Source organism: Littorina saxatilis, linkage group LG4 (genome assembly GCF_037325665.1).
Source record: "Littorina saxatilis isolate snail1 linkage group LG4, US_GU_Lsax_2.0, whole genome shotgun sequence".
In the NCBI taxonomy this organism is placed as follows: domain Eukaryota; kingdom Metazoa; phylum Mollusca; class Gastropoda; order Littorinimorpha; family Littorinidae; genus Littorina; species Littorina saxatilis.
The window spans coordinates 35483236-35502418 of record NC_090248.1 but is presented as its reverse complement, the minus strand read 5'-3'; the positions used below and the strand labels follow the sequence as shown (position 1 = coordinate 35502418).

General features: G+C 40.5%; 1 protein-coding gene across 1 annotated transcript in view; it reads right to left on the bottom strand.

Annotated features, from left to right (window-relative positions):
- Positions 1-19183, bottom strand: part of LOC138964603 (HMG box-containing protein 1-like) — a 48784-nt gene that overhangs the window by 5820 nt on the left and 23781 nt on the right. The window contains exons 6-12 of the mRNA XM_070336603.1: positions 17865-17989; positions 15447-15549; positions 7518-7666; positions 3001-3130; positions 1899-1956; positions 1099-1250; positions 240-413 (exon numbers count right to left, since the gene is read on the bottom strand). Coding sequence (XP_070192704.1) covers positions 269-413; positions 1099-1250; positions 1899-1956; positions 3001-3130; positions 7518-7666; positions 15447-15549; positions 17865-17989 — 862 coding nt within the window. The 3' untranslated portion in view covers positions 240-268. The remainder of the gene's footprint in view (positions 1-239; positions 414-1098; positions 1251-1898; positions 1957-3000; positions 3131-7517; positions 7667-15446; positions 15550-17864; positions 17990-19183) is intronic.

Genomic DNA, 19183 nt, shown 5'->3' with positions numbered 1-19183 from the left:
AACAAATAAACGTTAAAGGAACTTGACAAAACACAACGATACAGTCATTAATCTTGGACCCAGCAGTCTTTTAAGTGGACAGATGAACACTTATAATACAGAAAAAAACCACATATCTGACAAATTGTTCAGAAGCTCGTTCGAAAGACACAAGCGAGACTGAGACAATGATAAATGATGAAATTAATTACGTAGAAAGTTTTAGTTCAAGAGGACTTTTTTAAAGCCTTTTCTCTCACCTTGGCAGGTGGACTCCAATATCAATAAATTAATGATCATGGTTTTTCCTCTTCCAACAGTCGGGGTACTGCTGCTTCTGGAGTTCAGCCTTCACCTTGGCCTTGCTCTGAAACTCTTGTTTCTCCTGGTTGCTCAACTTGTGCCACTCTTTGCTCAGCATGCCGCTGATCTCTCTGCACACCACATCAACATGCAATCATCACACTTAAGTGTTGTGTGAGAGAGAGGGAGAGAGAGAGTGTGTGTGAGAGAAAGGGTGTGTGTGTGAGAGAGAGGGTGTGTGTGTGTGTGTGTGTGGAAGAGAGAGTGATAGGGAGAGAGAGAGAGTGTGTGTTTCTCAGTCCAAGTGTGTGTGTGTGTGTGTGTGTGTGTGTGTGTGTGTGTGTGTGTGTGTGTGTGTGTGTGTTTCTAGGTTCAAATTCAAAAGCTGTAAACTGTGCACATGTTGGCATACGGGTAAGTAATCTCCATGCGCCCCCTTGACTCACTGAATAGAATTGTTATGGGTCATTTTCAAATGTTATGCATCAGTGGCGCATGGAACACAAGCAAACTAAACCCTGCTGAAGTAATACCAGTTTATAAAATGTTCTATGATACTTTAGACTACCATCAAGTGCCCAACATCTCTACAGGGGTACCTGTGATAAGTGGCCCCTCTGATGAGAGGACAACTTCCTTAAAAGGACACCTTCTGTTGTCCCTTTTTCTATTATTTCTACCAAAAAAATAGACCTGTCCCGACAGACCACCCTGCAATGCAAGGACATTTTTGGCTGGTCCCATCCCAAGGGTGTCCTTTCATCGCAGGTACCACTGTATAAAAAAGTAAATGGAAATAATCCCCTAGTTCTCTACCTGTTACTCCTGGTGTACTTGTGAATGTACTCTGGGCGCTTGGTCTGTGACCAGAGGAAGAAGGCGTTCATTGGCCGCTTGGCTTTGGGGACGTCTTGACCGTTGGGGGAGGAGTGCGGCTGTCGGCCCGTCGACCGCTCCTGACTCCGCTTCTGTTACACAAACACACACACACAACACAAAGTTCATCACATTGGCCTTGCTTTTCTGTCCAAAGTTTTGAGCAAAAGAGTCTCTCCTTTTTCCATTTTGGCAGACAAAATGTATCACAAGATAGCATTCCGACAAAACTTTGTCATCATTTGGCATGTGAGACCTTGTATCTAACGTATGAAAGATTAACCCTTTTCACCCCAGAGCGCCAATTATGGCCTGCTTAAACTGTCAAATACAGGTCACTGAAACACTTGGCTGCTTAAACTGTCATACACAGATCACTGAAACACTTGGCTGCTTAAACTGTCATATATACAGATCACCGAAACACTTGGCTGCTTAAACTGTCATATACAGGTCACTGAAACACTTGGCTGCTTAAACTGTCATATACAGATCACTGAAACACTTGGCTGCTTAAACTGTCAAATACAGGTCACTGAAACACTTGGCTGCACGTACACAATGATACCTATGACGTTTATCTGGGGGAGAGGGGTGGGGGGACAATACAACATACAATAATCTCATTGAGGCTTTCATAAGAATAGTGTTATTGTGTTGATGAATAATCAATTAACAAACAAAGCCAGAACACAAAAAAGATAAATTGACACATAAAAAACATCAGCAGAAACACCCACCTGTGCCATTTTACTCAGAGCGACTACAGATGAATACTCTAAAGAGTTTACCTCAGACCTGAAAATTAAAACAGGAAGGTTAGCACAAATAAGCAAAAACTTGAAACACGATCAAACTTTTTATTCGTATATAATTTTTTTTAACCTCATCTTCCCCTCCCTTACCAATCAATCAATCAATATGAGGCTTATATCGCGCGTATTCCGTGGGTACAGTTCTAAGCGCAGGGATTTTTTTAAATTTTTTTTTTAATTGTTATGCAATTTATATCGCGCACATATTCAAGGCGCAGGGATTTGTTTATGCCGTGTGAGATGGAATTTTTTTACGCAATACATCACGCATTCACATCGACCAGCAGATCGCAGCCATTTCGGCGCATATCCTACTTTTCACGGCCTATTATTCCAAGTCACACGGGTTATTTGGTGGACATTTTTATCTGTGCCTATACAATTTTGCCAGGAAAGACCCTTTTGTCAACCGTGGGATCTTTAACGTGCACACCCCAATGTAGTGTACACGAAGGGACCTCGGTTTTTCGTCTCATCCGAAAGACTAGCACTTGAACCCACCACCTAGGTTAGGAAAGGGGGGAGAAAATTGCTAACGCCCTGACCCAGGGTCGAACTCGCAACCTCTCGCTTCCGAGCGCAAGTGCGTTACCACTCGGCCACCCAGTGTTTTCTTTCTCTTCACCTACTTTCAACATATCCCAGTACTCTAACATATATAGTCACATCATTATCATTTTCATAACTAGTCTTCAGGCAACTAAAATACACGAGTTTGGTTTTTCTTTCTTTTTTCTGTGGGCAGCAGGAATTAACACTGCAAGACAAAAGCTGCTGATTCTTTTCCTTTAAAACATAAGCAGTTCAGAATTCTTCAGTTCTGTTGATTAGACAAGGATAAATCAATTCAACAGCATTTAAATTCATATCTAACTTCAAATTCTGATGCACCTGTAATGAGGTGGACATTTCTTCACAACTGTGGATCATTATGTGACACTGAGAAAAAACAATGCGTGTTGAACTTACTCAATTGCATTAACGACACCCCATCCCCACCAAAGTGAAAATGCAATGTATGACATACCCCTCAGAGTCCTTGGCAGTGGCAGGTTGCCTGGAATGGGTGGGCGGAAGACAGACGTCGTGTATCTCCAGGGGGCTGCTGGTCAGGCCGTACACTTCCCGCGTTCTCTTCGTGCTGCACGATGCCCAGCCTGAAAAGAGCGCACAGAAAGTAGAGGTCATTAATGGGAACACGAACAATTAGGGACCTATCCACTCAAATGATTATATCGCTTCAATCAAGCAGCTTTCTATACCTGGCTACAGCATAATATTAACAGCTAGAGTAAGGGTATCTAATTCCGACCGATTGAGATCATTGTTTTATTCTCAAGGCTCTAAATCGTAAAGTTTAGCAAATATGTCTTGTCTGGTAAGACCGGCGTTTTCCGTACGCAATTCTTGTTTTAGATAGGTGCCTGTGTCGTTACTTTCCGTTATTAAAGAAGCGTTTGTCGGTAAACATTGGAGGTAGGTGTGGGAACCTAAATTCGACCGGGGGGTATCTAAATCCGACCGAAATCTACTCGGAACTAAATTTGTTTGTTTGTTCGTTCATGGGCTGAAACTCCCACGGCTTTTACGTGTATGACCGTGATGAGGTGTTTGTGCAGGGTTCGTACAGTTTTTTTGTTATAAAATTCAAGGACTTTTCAAGGACTTTCAAGACCTTCTGAAGAGAAAATCAAGCACCCTCTTACCTTCTAAGCTCGCAACGAAACCCTCGTTGGTTATTATGCCCCCGTCCCGCACGCCGATTTAAATCATTGGATGTTCAAAAACGAATGATTAAATTTTTGTCAAAGGCGACAGATTCGTAGCAGACGATCGTTTTGAAGCAGACAGACTCAAAAGCCTAGGACTGTAGGTTACTGTTCAACTTTTTCTTTGAGGTTATCAAATACAAAATCATAGCAATTGTTTATTGTGGGTGGTTGTTGTGTAATCAGTTTACAGCATCAGAGTTTTTAAGGACTTTCAAGGATCTTGTCAATTTTGTAAGCACTTTCAAGGCCTTGAAACTGACCCCTCCAAATTCAATCATTTTCAAGGATTTCAAGCACCTGTACGAACCCTATTTGTGAATATCAAATCTCTTCTGTCCTTTTTCTGTCATCCCAACAAAAATTGCTTGTTCCTAGATCTATCTATCCAATGAATCAAGGTCATGTGATAAAGGCTAAATACGATTCTGTCAATTTTCTCTTACACCCAGCGTTGGCACACACACACACACACACACGCAAACACTACACACACAACTTCGTGACTTTCGTTGAGCGAAACACTATATTACTATTAAGCTTACTGAGGCTTACATGCACGCAAACACTGACAAGCACCCATCCACGCACTTGCGATGTTGGTGTCGATTCATCAGTTTAGCAAGACAAGAGCGCGCGCACCTGTCATGAAGTGGATGGAGTGGTTGCGGCTTTTACTTTATCAAAACAAGATTCAATGGACATTATAAATACACCTCATACCTTCCCGTGTTCATACCATTTTTCAAGTCATAAACGTAAACAATCAATGATTTTAATGGGATTTTATACAGCGTTGTGCATTTTCTGCGAGATGGTCGGATTTAGATACCCACTCAAAAACTGGGTATCTAAATCTGACCGATAAGATTTTCTCCTTTTCGATTGTATCAAAATACACTTCCAAAAACACTTAGTAACATCTATTTGAATCAAACAGAACTCTGTTCATCAAGTTTTGTTCCTTTTTGTAAGAAACGTACGACGTACGTTTTCGCTACAAAGTTGCAGTTTCGCTCTGCGGGGAATCTGGCGAAGCAGACAACACAAGGCACATTTTCGCACCGCGGTGCCGATGACACAAATCAACTCTCGTGACAAAACGATTGGTCCGTAAAGTCGCGTCATCAACCGGTTCATGACTGGCCCGAGTATGAATGGCATTCCTTCTGTTGTGGTGACGTGCGCACATCGCCATTGATGTGACTGGGAAAATCGGTCGGATTTAGGTACCCCATAAATTGGTCGGAATTAGATACCTTTACCCTATTGTGTTTTCAGCGTAGCAATAGGGTCCGATATTTAGACGAGACAAGTATAATGCCGACGAGTCGAAGCGTTTATATAGCTATTCTGACATTATATTCTGTGTTAAAATCATGTTTTTGTCAGCAACAACTACCAGAATGGTCCATGTCGTTGATTGCAGACGACGGTTATAGTGCGCATATCCCTTTGCGCATGAAGCCACGGAAATCACCAAACATTGAAAAACCCACGGACATGTATTACGGAGAAGACTCGAGATAACCGGATGTTTAGCATTACGTCAATGTGCTAGGAATCATATGACGTCATGACGTATTATGCTTGCTTACGTATATTTTATGTTCAAAAGTCTGACTTCTGTTGGGGATTTGCGTGATGAAGACTGCGGTAAATCTGTAGATGATAAGAGAACAAGGATTGTCTCAGAAGAAACGACTAAATGTTTCAGACCGGTAACTTCATTTCAACATTGCACTATACAATGGACGTTCTATGCGACAGGAGAGTTTGCTGATTTTGTGTTAAACATAGAAAAGATCGTCTGCTAGAATCAGAGATAGGTTGCTTCAGATTGCAGCTTCTTGAAATTTGCAAGGTTTGTTGCCCTTTAAAGAACTGGATTTTACACATAATGTATGTCATGTACAGTAAGCAACAAAAAACACACACAAAGCAAATGGCATCGTCTGTTGACTAGTCACAGAAACAAACCTGGCGAGGTATGCGTGTACTTTATACACGTGGAAGAAACCAGAACCATGCGTCTTTGTTATTGCCGATATCGTTTGGATATTGGCAAAAAATTACCAACTTCCATAGCGTTATCCTTTGATGATCGCAATAGGGATGTGTGAGACCATCCAATCACAGCCCCCGAATTCCCCCACGTGTCTATCAGAATAGCTATATTGATTGTTTTCATGTCTAAACAGCTGGCTTGCTTTACTTTTAATTTATGATATTCCTTTTTCAGATCTGTTTACCAAATTTGAACAGTTGGTGTATTTTCCACAGAGACTTAGTGTATTTTCAAAATATTGAGTGTATTTTCTTACCAGGTAGAGGTGCTTGTTAATCATGTGACCGACGTAAAACTGTTAGCAGTGAAATTCCAATACAACGTCTGTCGCACTAATGATAAAACTGTAAGAATATGACACTGGATTTTCATATTTTCTTATCAACCAGCGGATTTATCGTATTCTTGGAAACTTGCCGTACAAAATACGGCGAAATCGAGTAAACAAGTCTGCTTTTTTTTTTAACAGTTTAGATACATTTCTTCTGTGAAATGGAAGGGGAGACTTGAGTCAATCGGTTTATTATAAAGAAACTTTTCAAAGTCCATTGTTTCTTGAGCTAAACCAACTGCGAAAAGTATGCATGAAGGCAGTCTGCTGGTTGCTTTCCCTGTCCTCATCACTCTCTTTATGCAATGAAACAATGCAGATAAAAACAAGGACACAAAAACACTACCTTCTCCTTTGCAGCATTTCAAAACAGTTTGTCAGCTAAATAAATCCTTTAACAAGAAGGGCAAAGCCCATACGACTCACATGCTTTACACATTTTTCACAAAACACATGTGACCTTGACCCAAGGTCAAGGTCATCCAAGGTCATGCAACACAAAGCTGTTAATTCAAGACATAGGAAGTACAATGGTGCTTATTGGCTCTTTCTACCATGAGATATGGTCACTTTTAGTGGTTCACTACCTTATTTTGGTCACATTTCATAAGGGTCAAAGTGACCTTGACCTTGATCATATGTGACCAAATGTGTCTCATGATGAAAGCATAACATGTGCCCTACATAATTTTTAAGTTTGAAACAGTTATCTTCCATAGTTCAGGGTCAAGGTCACTTCAAAATATGTATACAATCCAACTTTGAAGAGCTCATGTGACCTTGACCTTGAAGCAAGGTAAACCAAACTGGTATCAAAAGATGGGGCTTACTTTGCCCTATATATCATATATAGGTGAGGTATTGAATCTCAAAAACTTCAGAGAAAATGTGAAAAATAGCTGTTTTTTAGGCAACATTTATGGCCCCTGCGACCTTGACCTTGAAGCAAGGTCAAGATGCTATGTATGTTTTTTGGGGCCTTGTCATCATACACCATCTTGCCAAATTTGGTACTGATAGACTGAATAGTGTCCAAGAAATATCCAACGTTAAAGTTTTCCGGACGTCCGGACGGACGGACGGACGACTCGGGTGAGTACATAGACTCACTTTTGCTTCGCATGTGAGTCAAAAACCACATACACACACACACACACACACACACACACACAAACTCGCCATCACCGAGTCACTAACCTTACTGCAGACCAAACTCGACAGCTGCAGACAAAATCTGGAAAAGACGGCATCTTTTGTCTCAGAGGCAGTGACAGTGTAAGTACCGTGAAGAAGAAAAAGACGAAGAAGAATAAGATACTTTCAAAAGAAAACAAATTCTATGCTACACTTTTGTTCAAGTTCCAGCTTTCCCATACCTTTCTTGTGCACATCGAAGGGGTGATGCAAGACACAGGATGCGGTAAGGCGCGATGGCAGGCTGTCTTGGGATTCGAACCCCAGTTGCACTTCACCTTCAGACTCCTTTGACCCCTTGGACACAAGACGCAGCGGCACCGGCTGTTCGCTGTGACAACAAGACTACACGTGACAGAATATCAATCACAAGTGCACAACAGCTGGAAAGATAACAGAACTGAACAGTAGAAATGACATTTCTGGCTTTAAAGTACAGTCAAGTCCGTCTTTAACAACCACTCAAGGGATGCACCAAAAGTGCCCTCTGTAGACAGGTGGTCGCTATGGAAAGGTGAATTATTTAGAAAAAAATAACCCATTGGGAATTCTTTGGGGTGGTAGTAATGGGAAGTTGGTCATTTTCGAGAGATGGTTGCCAGGGCTGCAGTTTGACTATGCAAAGAAACAAAACATAATGCCACTTAATGAGCATAAACTGTGATTCATTTGTAAAAAAAATGGGAGGACATCAATTTCAACTGCAAACAAATGAAGTCAAACCCCCTGCAGACAAGAGCTACAAGATTGAGCTGTGGGGAGCGTTTAAGTGACAGGTTGCTATCAAAGTACAGTGGAACCCCCCTTTTACGACCTAACAAAATCTGACAAAATCAGGACTTAAAAAGGAGGGGTCTTAAAATCATAAAAATGGGGGTAGATTTACAGAGGTTATGAACATAAAGTCTTAGAAAACAGGTCTTAAAAGGGAGGAAGTCTTAACTTGGGGGGTCTTAAAAGGGGGGTTCTACTGTACACACAAAAACTGGTCAAAACATATATGGTGAAGCTATCTTTTAGTGTCAGGCAAAATGATAAACATAATCAGGCATGGGAATTGAAAATTGTAAAAAAGGCTGAAAATTTATAACTGAAGACGCAAAGCGTCAAGTCGACGGCGCGAAGCGCCTAGCCTTACTAGGGGGGTCCGGGGGCATGCTCCCCCGGAAAAAAAAAAATTCTCCAAAGAACCCAGATGGTGCAATCTGGTGTCATCTGAGCTCCAAGTTTGCCATTGAATTCTGTTTTTAGAATCAGAGTTTTTAGTACAAAAATGTACCAATTTTTGCTTTTTTGAAGAAAAAAAATATATACATCAGACATGGGATTCAGAAAAAGTGATAATTAAGGAAAAAGAAGGTGGGGGTCTGGGGGCCTTCTGCGGCCCCCAGTAGGGTCCAGGGGCGATGCCCCTGGTCGGGGTCTGGGGGCGAAGCCCCCAGAAGCTGAAGGTTTTTAGTGATTTAGACACACAAAAATGGCCCTGAAATGCATATTTCAGCTTAATCATAGAGCCCCCCCCCCCCCCTTTCTCTAATCCTTCCCATGTTTCTCAAGTTAATTTTACGCTAAGACTCAAAATAAGGAGGAGAAAGAGAGAAAGAGAGAGAGAGAGAGAGAGAGAGAGAGAGAGAGAGAGAGAGAGAGAGAGAGAGAGAGAGGCGGGGGGTGGGGGGTGGTGGCGTGTGACGGTGTGGTTTCAATGTTCTTACCTTGTCGGTGCCAAACGACCCCAGTGACTGATTACCCGACTGGGTTTTCAGGATAGTCAAGTGCTTGTTGGTTTTCAAGTGGCTTTTGAGGGCAGTCTTTCCATTGGAGCCGTAGTTGATAACATTAACATCGTTGCACAAAGTGCACTGAGCTTTTCCCGGCAAGTTGATTTTAGCAAAAGCATCGCCAACTTTCAGTTTCACGTCTTGTGTCTTCTGGCCTTTCTCGTATTTCCAGCTCAATGATACAACTTCATCGAGCCAGTCGAATCTCCAGAGATTTTTCTTGTACTTCTGCTGGTCAATTTCCCGGGCTAGAACGGTTTCGTCTCGCTTTAGCTTCCTCATCATTTTGGCAGGTGGCTCGAAGCGATGTAAAAATGGCGCCGAATCATTCTCATACGGTATGCTTATACTGAATCCCCGATAGCTACGTTGAAACGGTGACTGTAGGAGACAAAGAGCGCGTTCCCATACGGATCGACCAGCAACAGTCTGACCGTTTTAGGAACCAACCGTTCAAGAATAGTATGGAATGGAGCGTCGCGATCAGCGGACCGGCCGAAAAACTTGGGTCTATACCTACATATACCCCAAAATTTTCTCAGCGGATTTGCACGAATCTCAAGAATGATCCCTGGAGCCTAAAAATTTACGGAATTCCGTAAATTTACGGAAGAATCCCATGTCTGATACATGTATTATATGGTTTAAATTTGTTAAAAAATTGATCTGTTGAGACAAACAGGAAAATGTAACTTGTAACACAATCTGTGCAATCTGATTAACTTTCAAACATAAAAGTTCAAGGAACTGAGGCGGGCGGTAGCAGTGCGTGAACAAAGTACGGAAAGTTTTCCCGGGCATTTGCGCAAAGGCCAAAGTAACCGGTGCTTTTTTTGTGTGCCTCCCCCTTTATTTTTTCGGCGGACACTTTTGCATTTTCGGCGGAACAAAAAAAAAATTCGGCGGACAATTCCCATGCCTGCATAATGCAACTGAGAAGCAACAGTGAGCGCTCAACACACGGACAGAAGGAAACAAAAATTGTTCAGATTGGGTAGGAGTGATCTGGGCATCGAACGACAGTGATGATTATTGTACAGAGTGATCAAACTATGCCGTGGCACTGTAAAAATTGGTTGGCCCAAGTCAGCGAGTTCTCTATCAGTCTTTCTTTTTATTGTCATGAAAATAGGCCTTTGTCACAGCAAGAAATCCAAGAGAAGAGAGAGAGAAGAGAGAAGAGAGAAGAGAGACAATGACAATGACAATGACAATGACAAATCTTTATTTTTCGAAGGTGACAAGAATAAGCATAGATATAATGCTTTTTTGCATCTGGCCCTCGCCCTAAAGAGGGACTAAACTATTTTACTATAACTATGACTAGGAGAAACAAGAAGGGCAAAGCCCATACGACTCACATGCTTTACACATTTTTCCTACCAAAATACATGTGACCTTGACCCAAGGTCAAGGTCATCCAAGGTCATGCAACACAAAGCTGTTAATTCAAGACATAGGAAGTACAATGGTGCTTATTGGCTCTTTCTACCATGAGATATGGTCACTTTTAGTGGTTCACTACCTTATTTTGGTCACATTTCATAAGGGTCAAAGTGACCTTGACCTTGATCATATGTGACCAAATGTGTCTCATGATGAAAGCATAACATGTGCCCCACATAATTTTTAAGTTTGAAACAGTTATCTTCCATAGTTCAGGGTCAAGGTCACTTCAAAATATGTATACAATCCAACTTTGAAGAGCTCCTGTGACCTTGACCTTGAAGCAAGGTAAACCAAACTGGTATCAAAAGATGGGGCTTACTTTGCCCAATATATCATATATAGGTGAGGTATTCAATCTCAAAAACTTCAGAGAAAATGGGAAAAATGTGAAAAATAGCTGTTTTTTAGGCAACATTTATGGCCCCTGCGAACTTGACCTTGAAGCAAGGTCAAGATGCTATGTATGTTTTTTGGGGCCTTGTCATCATACACCATCTTGCCAAATTTGGTACTGATAGACTGAATAGTGTCCAAGAAATATGCAACGTTAAAGTTTTCCGGACGGACGGACGTCCGGATGTCCGGACAGACGGACGACTCGGGTGAGTACATAGACTCACTTTTGCTTCGCATGTGAGTCAAAAAGGTTACATAAAAACATTAATGGTAGAACATATAAGTTTATGTACATGAAGCGCATTATGTAGAAGCATTGTAGATCATAAGGTAGTGTTCAAAATTGGGTGTAAAGCAATGAAGATAAACGGAAAGTAACCCAACAATACATTAGCTCAGCAAAACAATGTATTACAGAGCCAAATCTTCGTGATTTTGTCACAATAAACCATAATTCCGATAATGAACAACTGTATACAAAGAAAACATACCAATCAAGTTTATTTGTTCATAGAGTTCATTAAATGGAAAGAATATTTGGTTCTAAAAGAATCTGTGTTGGTGGATTGCCGCAGGGCGTCCGGAAGAGCGTTCCAGAGGCTGCTTCCTGAATAAACAAGACTTGATTTAAATAGGTCTATCCTAGGAAGAGGAGTGTTTAGTTTTATAAAGTGGTGCGAATTCTTCAAAGAGAACTTTGAGCAAATGGTTTCGGGTGCATTTTCTGTCATAATTTTATGCATCATTATTCCTTTGTTGTAATTCATTCTTGACTTCAGAGGTAGGACCCCTATGTTGATGTAGTCTGAGTCGGTGAGAGTAGTCTGTTTGAGTAATACTACTTTTAGCGCTCTTTTGTGTAATCTGCTGAGTAGCTTTAGGGAATTATCACTTGCAGAGTCCCATAGAGTGGATGCGTAATCAATAAGAGACTGAATATGAGCAGTGAAAAATAACTTCCTGGCTTGACAATTAAGGAAGTGTTTAATTCTAGATAAGAGGTACACTTTCTTTGACACTAATTTACTAAGTTGTTCAATGTGAGTTGACCAAGACAGGTTGTTATCGATGTGGACACCTAGAACTTTGTGATGGTCGACTTTTTCCACTATATTGCCGTCAATCATTAAATCGGGACCAGTTGAGGTAAAATTCTGTCGTTTTTGTCTAGTTGTAATTATCATATATTTGGTTTTCTTTGGGTTAAGAGACATGTGATTTAGGTCAGTCCATTCTGTCAGCTGGTTTAGACTTCCTTGGAGGGATTCTGATAAGCGAGTTAAATTTTTGTTACTGGAGTGAATTGTGGTATCATCTGCAAAAAGTTCACATAAATGTTGAATATAAAGGGGGAGGTCATTAACATATATTGAGAAGAGCAGAGGTCCTAATACCGATCCTTGTGGTACACCGTAATCTACAGCTTGCATGCTCGATGCTCTAGTGTTTGTAAGAACTGTCTGTTGTCTGTCAGAGAGGAATGAACTAACAAGATTGATAGTATCATATCCGACGCCATACAAACCGAATTTTCTAAGCAATAATGTGTGATCAATTACGTCAAAGGCTTTTGCAAAGTCTACGAAAATGGCACCACAGAATTCATTATCGTTTATTTTGTCCAACCACTGATCAACAAGAGAGATTAAGGCAGTGTGGCAGGAATGCTTAGCTCTAAATCCTGATTGTTTAGGATGGAATAAGTTGTTTTGGTTGAAATGTGTTAGGATGTGTTTGTTGATATGCTTTTCCAGTGGTTTTGATAACACAGACAAAATGGAAATTGGCCTATAATTTGAGGGGTCTCTTTTGTCACCTGATTTAAACAGAGGAATGACTTTAGCCTGTTTCAGGGCGACTGGAAAATATTTTTTGTCTAAACAGAGATTGTAAATGTAGGTAAGTGTTTCAGAAATTACGGGGGCTGACAATTTAAGAATCCTACCATCAAGCCCATCGAGCCCCCGGGTGCCTGTTTGCTTGAGGTGTGTAAGTGCGTGAAAAACTTCAGGTACTGTAAGAAGGGGAATTTTTGCTGGACATGAAATTTGTTTTGATTTGCAAAATTCTTCTAAAACTTTCAAATCATTTAATTTGGACTTGTCATTTTTAATCACAGTTTCAGCAATTTTGGAAAAATGTGTGTTTAAAGCATCGGGAGATATGTCCTTGATACAACTCGGATGACTGGCAGCCTTTTTATTCGTAAGTTCATTTATTGCCTTCCATATATTCTTTGAGTTTTGCTTTGAACTTGATGCTAGGTCACGAAAATATTTTATCTTTTTTGTTCGTTTAAGTGAATTTACCTTATTTCTCTGTTCTCTGTATTCCTCTTCCTTGCCAACCGACTTTAAAAAATCGCGATGGTCAATGGCATGTTGTAAATCATTATCAAACCATTTAGGTTTTACAATGTGCCTAACTCTCTTTATTCTCCACGGAGCATGTTTATCGTATATGTCATTGAAGGCACTAAGCCAATGTGTTAGGGCTTCGTCCGGATCCGTAAAATTGTAAGTATCAGATAGTGGGGAATTCCAAAGTTCATGTAGAAAGGTGTCTTCGTTAAATTGAGAAAAAGAGCGGTATTTTATTGTCTTGTGACCAACTTTAGGAATTTTGACACCCTTTCTTGACCATGTTAAACAGACAGGAAAATGATCGCTGCAACCATTGGCTGGAACACAACATTCGACAATATTATGGTGATCAGTAACATAGATATGATCTATCAGAGTACTGCTGGATGATGTGACTCTAGTGGGAGTGTTGACTATTTGTTTAAGATTATAGAGGTTAATCATATCAACCCACTGCTTGTTTTGTTTAAGCAAATCAACATTAAAGTCTCCCAACAGAATTGTTTCCTTTGACTCGAGCAGAACTGCATCTAACATCTGTGTAAAGTTATCTGACCAGTTTGCTCGCTCTGCGGGATTTCTATAACAAAATCCTATGAGGAGTGGAGGTGCTCCTCTCAACTTAACTTCAATCCACACAGATTCCACGAAGTTCTCAAGGTGTATTATTCGTGTATAACTAATTGATTCACTTATGTACAAAAGTATACCAGTTTCTCTACTTTGCTGAGGGTCTCTGCGTAACGTACTGTAACCTGGAATAACAACGTCAGAATCCGAAATCTGAGGTGTTAATCTTGATTCTGTGATCCCAAAAATGTGAAAACTTGTTCCAGTATTTAACAGCATTGTAGAAATATCATTGATTTTATTTATAGCATGGTTAATGTTCAGGTGCCCAACACGGAGACCCTGTTTTGTTGGCCATGTAGTAGGAGAGCTACTCATATTTAAGCTCAAGTAGCGTTTTGGGGCGTTTTTTGTTTGTTTGTTTGTTTAATTAAACAATATACTTATTGATACTGAATCAGCTAATTATCCAGTAAGCAAGACAACAAAATAATGAAGAGATACAAAACAGTGATGGAACCAAAATGATATATGACACTTTACGAAACACAACGTCAAGCGTAAATTAACTAGTAAAGAGACAAGGAACTGTTTCCGACGACAAACTAGGTAAACAGCGAAAACAAACAATAAGCAAGTAGAAAATCGAAAAGCAGACAAGCACAATTAGGAAACAGGAAAATAAAAATAAAACGGTACTGTTACCGTTTATAATGATAAAGAACCAAACTAAAACTACAGAACTAGTGTAATAGACTCTTAACAAGTCTGACACAAAGCAGTTGACACAAGAGTCAATGTTGACACACTTGTCGCTTAGAAACAGAAGTCACTTTCAATCCGATAGAAAAGGGCGAATCGCTTGACCGTCCGAACACACTGCTGTCACTAAAGCTTGTCCGATTAAAGGCGCACAATAAAGGAGCACGCACACATCGAGTCTCTGTCTCACGCAAGACAAAGAATGTGATTCTCGTCTCTTTGTGAAAGAGTTGCTGTGACAGCCTGAACCACAGCACAGTAAAAACGAAGGTAATATGAAGTTCAATCAGGAGGATAAAGGCCACGAAATCATGCTCACACCCTCACAAGGGTAAATTACTAAATGTTCGTGCAGTAGCACAGTCGTACATAAAAGTATGCAAAGTGTTACCATCATGGCAGATGACACCAATAATGCTGTATTGTCTCGCATTCTCTTACCGCACGCACACACAAACACACACACACACACGCAAACACACACACACACACACACACGCTCATACACACATGCGCTCACACACACACATACACACACACACACACACACACACACACACACACACTCATGTAAGAGTAATCCAAAAAATAAGTCGTCACACGCTCATACACACAAGTCGTAAGAGAGAGAGAGAGAGAGAGAGAGAGAGAGAGAGAGAGAGAGAGAGAGAGAGAGAGAGAGAGAGAGAGAGAAGAGAGAGAGAGAGAGAGAGAGAGGGAGAGAGAGGGAGGGGGGTCAGGCATAAAAAGAGAGAACAGAAAACTGTGGAAAGCAGTCTCAATTAAAACCTACAGGTCTTTAGGTACGAGGTCTCGTCCTTGCAGCCGAGACATTGCCAATGTTTCCACTGGGTACCAGGTTGAACTGACTCCATCATCAAAACAAACTTTGGTCCCTGAAAACAACAAACAACAATTAAGAACAACTGCTGCCTTAAAATCAATGACTAAAGAAAGGATTAAAGTGACAAAGGAAAACAAGAAAGATAATTTCTACAATATCAGTTATGAAACACTGAAAGGTCAGATGCCAAAAGGTTGTTTTAAAGCTTAATTAGCCTGAAGCTGTCTCACAGGTTTACAGAGCAATTCAAGCTTTCACAAGAAAGCCATACTGAGGCAAACAAAAAAAAAAGTCTGTTTACGGTATCCCGACCGACCCTATTTTTTCGCGTGACCCTAGACTTTTTTTTGGCATTTGGGGAAAAAATAAATAAAAAATATTAAAAAATAATAAAAATAAATAAAAAATAAATAAAAAGTCTTTGTTTTTTTGCAAAATAACTTAAAAATATGTTTTTTTGGGGGAAAAAAAAAATCCCGACCTACCGACCCTATTTTTTTTGGCCTATGTTACCGTAAACAGACTTTTTTTTTTTTGCCTAACCAGATCAAACACACCAGTTATGGCGTTCAACAACAATCAAGAATAACTACAAGTACCGACTTATAATGAATTATAAAAGAACAAATGAAAACAACAACAATAAAATAAGCAAAATTAAGAATTTCTATAACTTCAACTTTAAAAGGTTCAATTCAAGAACATTGTTTCAAGCTTAGATATAGCCGACTTCTTGAGAATTTCTATAACTTCAACTTTAAAAGGTTCAATTCAAGAACATTGTTTCAAGCTTAGATATAGCCGACTTCTTAAGAATTTTTATAACTTCAACTTCAAAAGGTTCAATTCAAGAACATTGTTTCAAGCTTAGATATAGCTGACTTTTTAAGAATTTCTATAACTTCAACAGACCTGGGAACCCCTGTTTTGCACTTGGAGTATTCTCAAACTTGGTATATTTTCAGAAAAAATGAGCGTACTCCACACAGCATTTGAACATCTATGATTTAAGCATACTTCACAAGCGTTGGTCGCACCGTTAATTAAGATTTCCAATGCATTTAAAACAAAATGCTTCTTTCAATGTTTACTGACAAAAATTGGAATCATGTGTCAAAATACTTGATTGGCTTCGGGATGCGTTTGTAAAAAAGAGTAGTCTAGGAATTGTTCTCATCGTTTTTTTTCCACTGACCGTACTGATTGTATTCTAGACAATCATGCGTACAAAATACGGCGAAATCGTATGGGTTCCCAGGTCTGCTTCAACTTTAAAAGGTTCAATTCAAGAACATTGTTTCAAGCTTAGATATAGCCGACTTCTTCCTTTCATCCTTCTTGTTCTTTTGATACTGTTTTAGTTTAGATAAACACAATAGTTGGTACCAACGCAATATGAGGGAGTTTTGTACATTTCAAATTAAAGTACATCCTTAACACTTTCTACCCCAGCTATGTTGACTAAGTTGGTTTTTTTAGCCGAGACCAGCTGTGCTGCAGCAGGTCACCCAGAATTGTAGTAACGGTGTAGTAACTGTGTATCAACACGATGGAATGCAGGCGTTAGATCAACGTTACAGGAAGCGACTGAATGTACGGATTTATGCGTACCAGGTCAGATAGAGCCATATGAGTGGGTACGGATATATCCGTAACTGGGAGACAATGCGTTAAACTGTCCACAAGTCCAGAGGATCTAAACTCACTTTGTTGTTGTTGTCATTCTCTCATTTATCATCTTTTTCTTTTATCTATCTTCTCGTGAAGTAGAAGGAGTAGGGTAGAGATCTTTTTTTCTTTTCTTTTTTTTTCGTCTTTACACCTGTTCCTTGTCCGGTTGTGCTCTCACACCGCCTCGTCCCTGCACTCACTGCTCCAACCACCTCTGAATTTCGTTCCGCTGCCAGACTTGTCGATTTTACAGACGCTCCAGGGGGGGATGTCGGGTCGCTGCGGTAGGCTACCCTCTGAAGATGACACTGCACTTCTGCTGAGTCACTTCGACGGTGTTCAGTAGTGGGTCTGTCCCGAGCTAACGGACGCAGCCCACTACCTACTATGCCCCCTACTAACGACATTGACTTTTAAGTCGCGGAGCCAGACAGAGTGAGCGTCCCCTCCAGAGAGCAGACCGCCACCACGTCCCTCCGTCGACCCCCCAGAACGTCACACGTTGAAGACTGACAGCAGAACTACTATTCAGGGAAGGAAGGAACAGGAACACTGAGACAAAGGTCACCATGAGAGCTCCGGGCATGAAGGGCCACAAGAGCAAGGACAATTTATATTTTGGATGATTAATGAGATGAGGATGATTAGAGAGGGTAGAGATCTTGTTGCTACTTTATATGTCAGTAAGCATCTCACCTTTGCTGAAGCACTGCCAGACTGGAGTATGGGACCAAACACCTTGTGGGCAGTCCCACTCTTTGGGGGAGGAGGGGAGAGGAGAGGCTGACCGCAGCGACTTGCTGTCACTTTCCACTTGTAAACTGACAACAGAAACCAACACTGCATGCAAAAAAAAGAAAGAAATTCACTGAAGGTACACACATATATTAGGCCAAACAAAAAAAGTATGTTGGTTTAGGGTAACATGACCAACAAAGATAGGGTCGGTAGGTCGTCTTTTTTATTTTATTTTTTAATATTTATTTTTTAGATTTTAAAGGAGGTTACTACCCTTAGTCTCGGTATGGTTCGCAACAAGTTTTTGGTCTTTTGAGAAATGAAAATAAAAAGGTGTTAGGGTCGGCAGGAAACAATAGGGTCGGTCGGGTTACCCTAAACCAACATATATTTTTATTTGGCCTTAGGGGGAACAAATTTTGAGAAGACATGTATTAGCAAAAGCCAACTGGTTTCAAAGATTATTACAGAACATGAGTAAGTGAAAACCCCTTGACCAGACCTGCGTCACACTTCCCTCCTTTTGAAAAAAAATGTTTGCAATTTTTCAGCCGAAGGTTATTGTCCACTCTTAGAAGTGCTGTTAATAAGGCAAATATTTGTTTCCTTCCTTGATAAATAACACTGATGCTTGACTGGCCTATTTGATAGCTCTCACTCAGTCTTAGACATACCTGGCTTGATTAACTTCAAATGACAGAAACATTTTACAAACTAAACTTGGCCAAACAAATATTGCAACAAATTTTGAACCCAAATGAAAGCCCTTCCATTTTTGTCTGGTCGAGTTTGAGCCAGGTTACCCTTATTTGAGCGGCGGTCATGTGATCTCTGTAAAAGAAATATTTAATCCAAAAGGTGATCCTGATAGTTAAGTGAACGGCCTTAAAGGCACAGTAAGCCTCTCGTAAACCATCACAGATACGGTCAGGCTTTTACACACAGTACAAACACCCTTTCATTTAAACACTCACCGATTGAGAACATCCTAGGTGCCCTCCGTAAAGAGCGAACAATTTTCAAAGAATTTATTTTTGCGTAGTTTATCTTACCCCTGAGCCATCGTGAACCCGTGTGATCCAGTTTCCCTTTTTCACAATGTAGTCGTCAGTTAGTCATTTGAGTGCGACTCGATGTGAGCTTATTTACAATAGCACGTTTTTATGCACAAAACAAACGGCTGTGGTTCACAAGAACTCTAGCGTTGGCTTTTGACTGTTGAGTGGAACGGCGATATGCATAAACCGTCGTCTGCTACGACCCTTGCGTGACCCTGC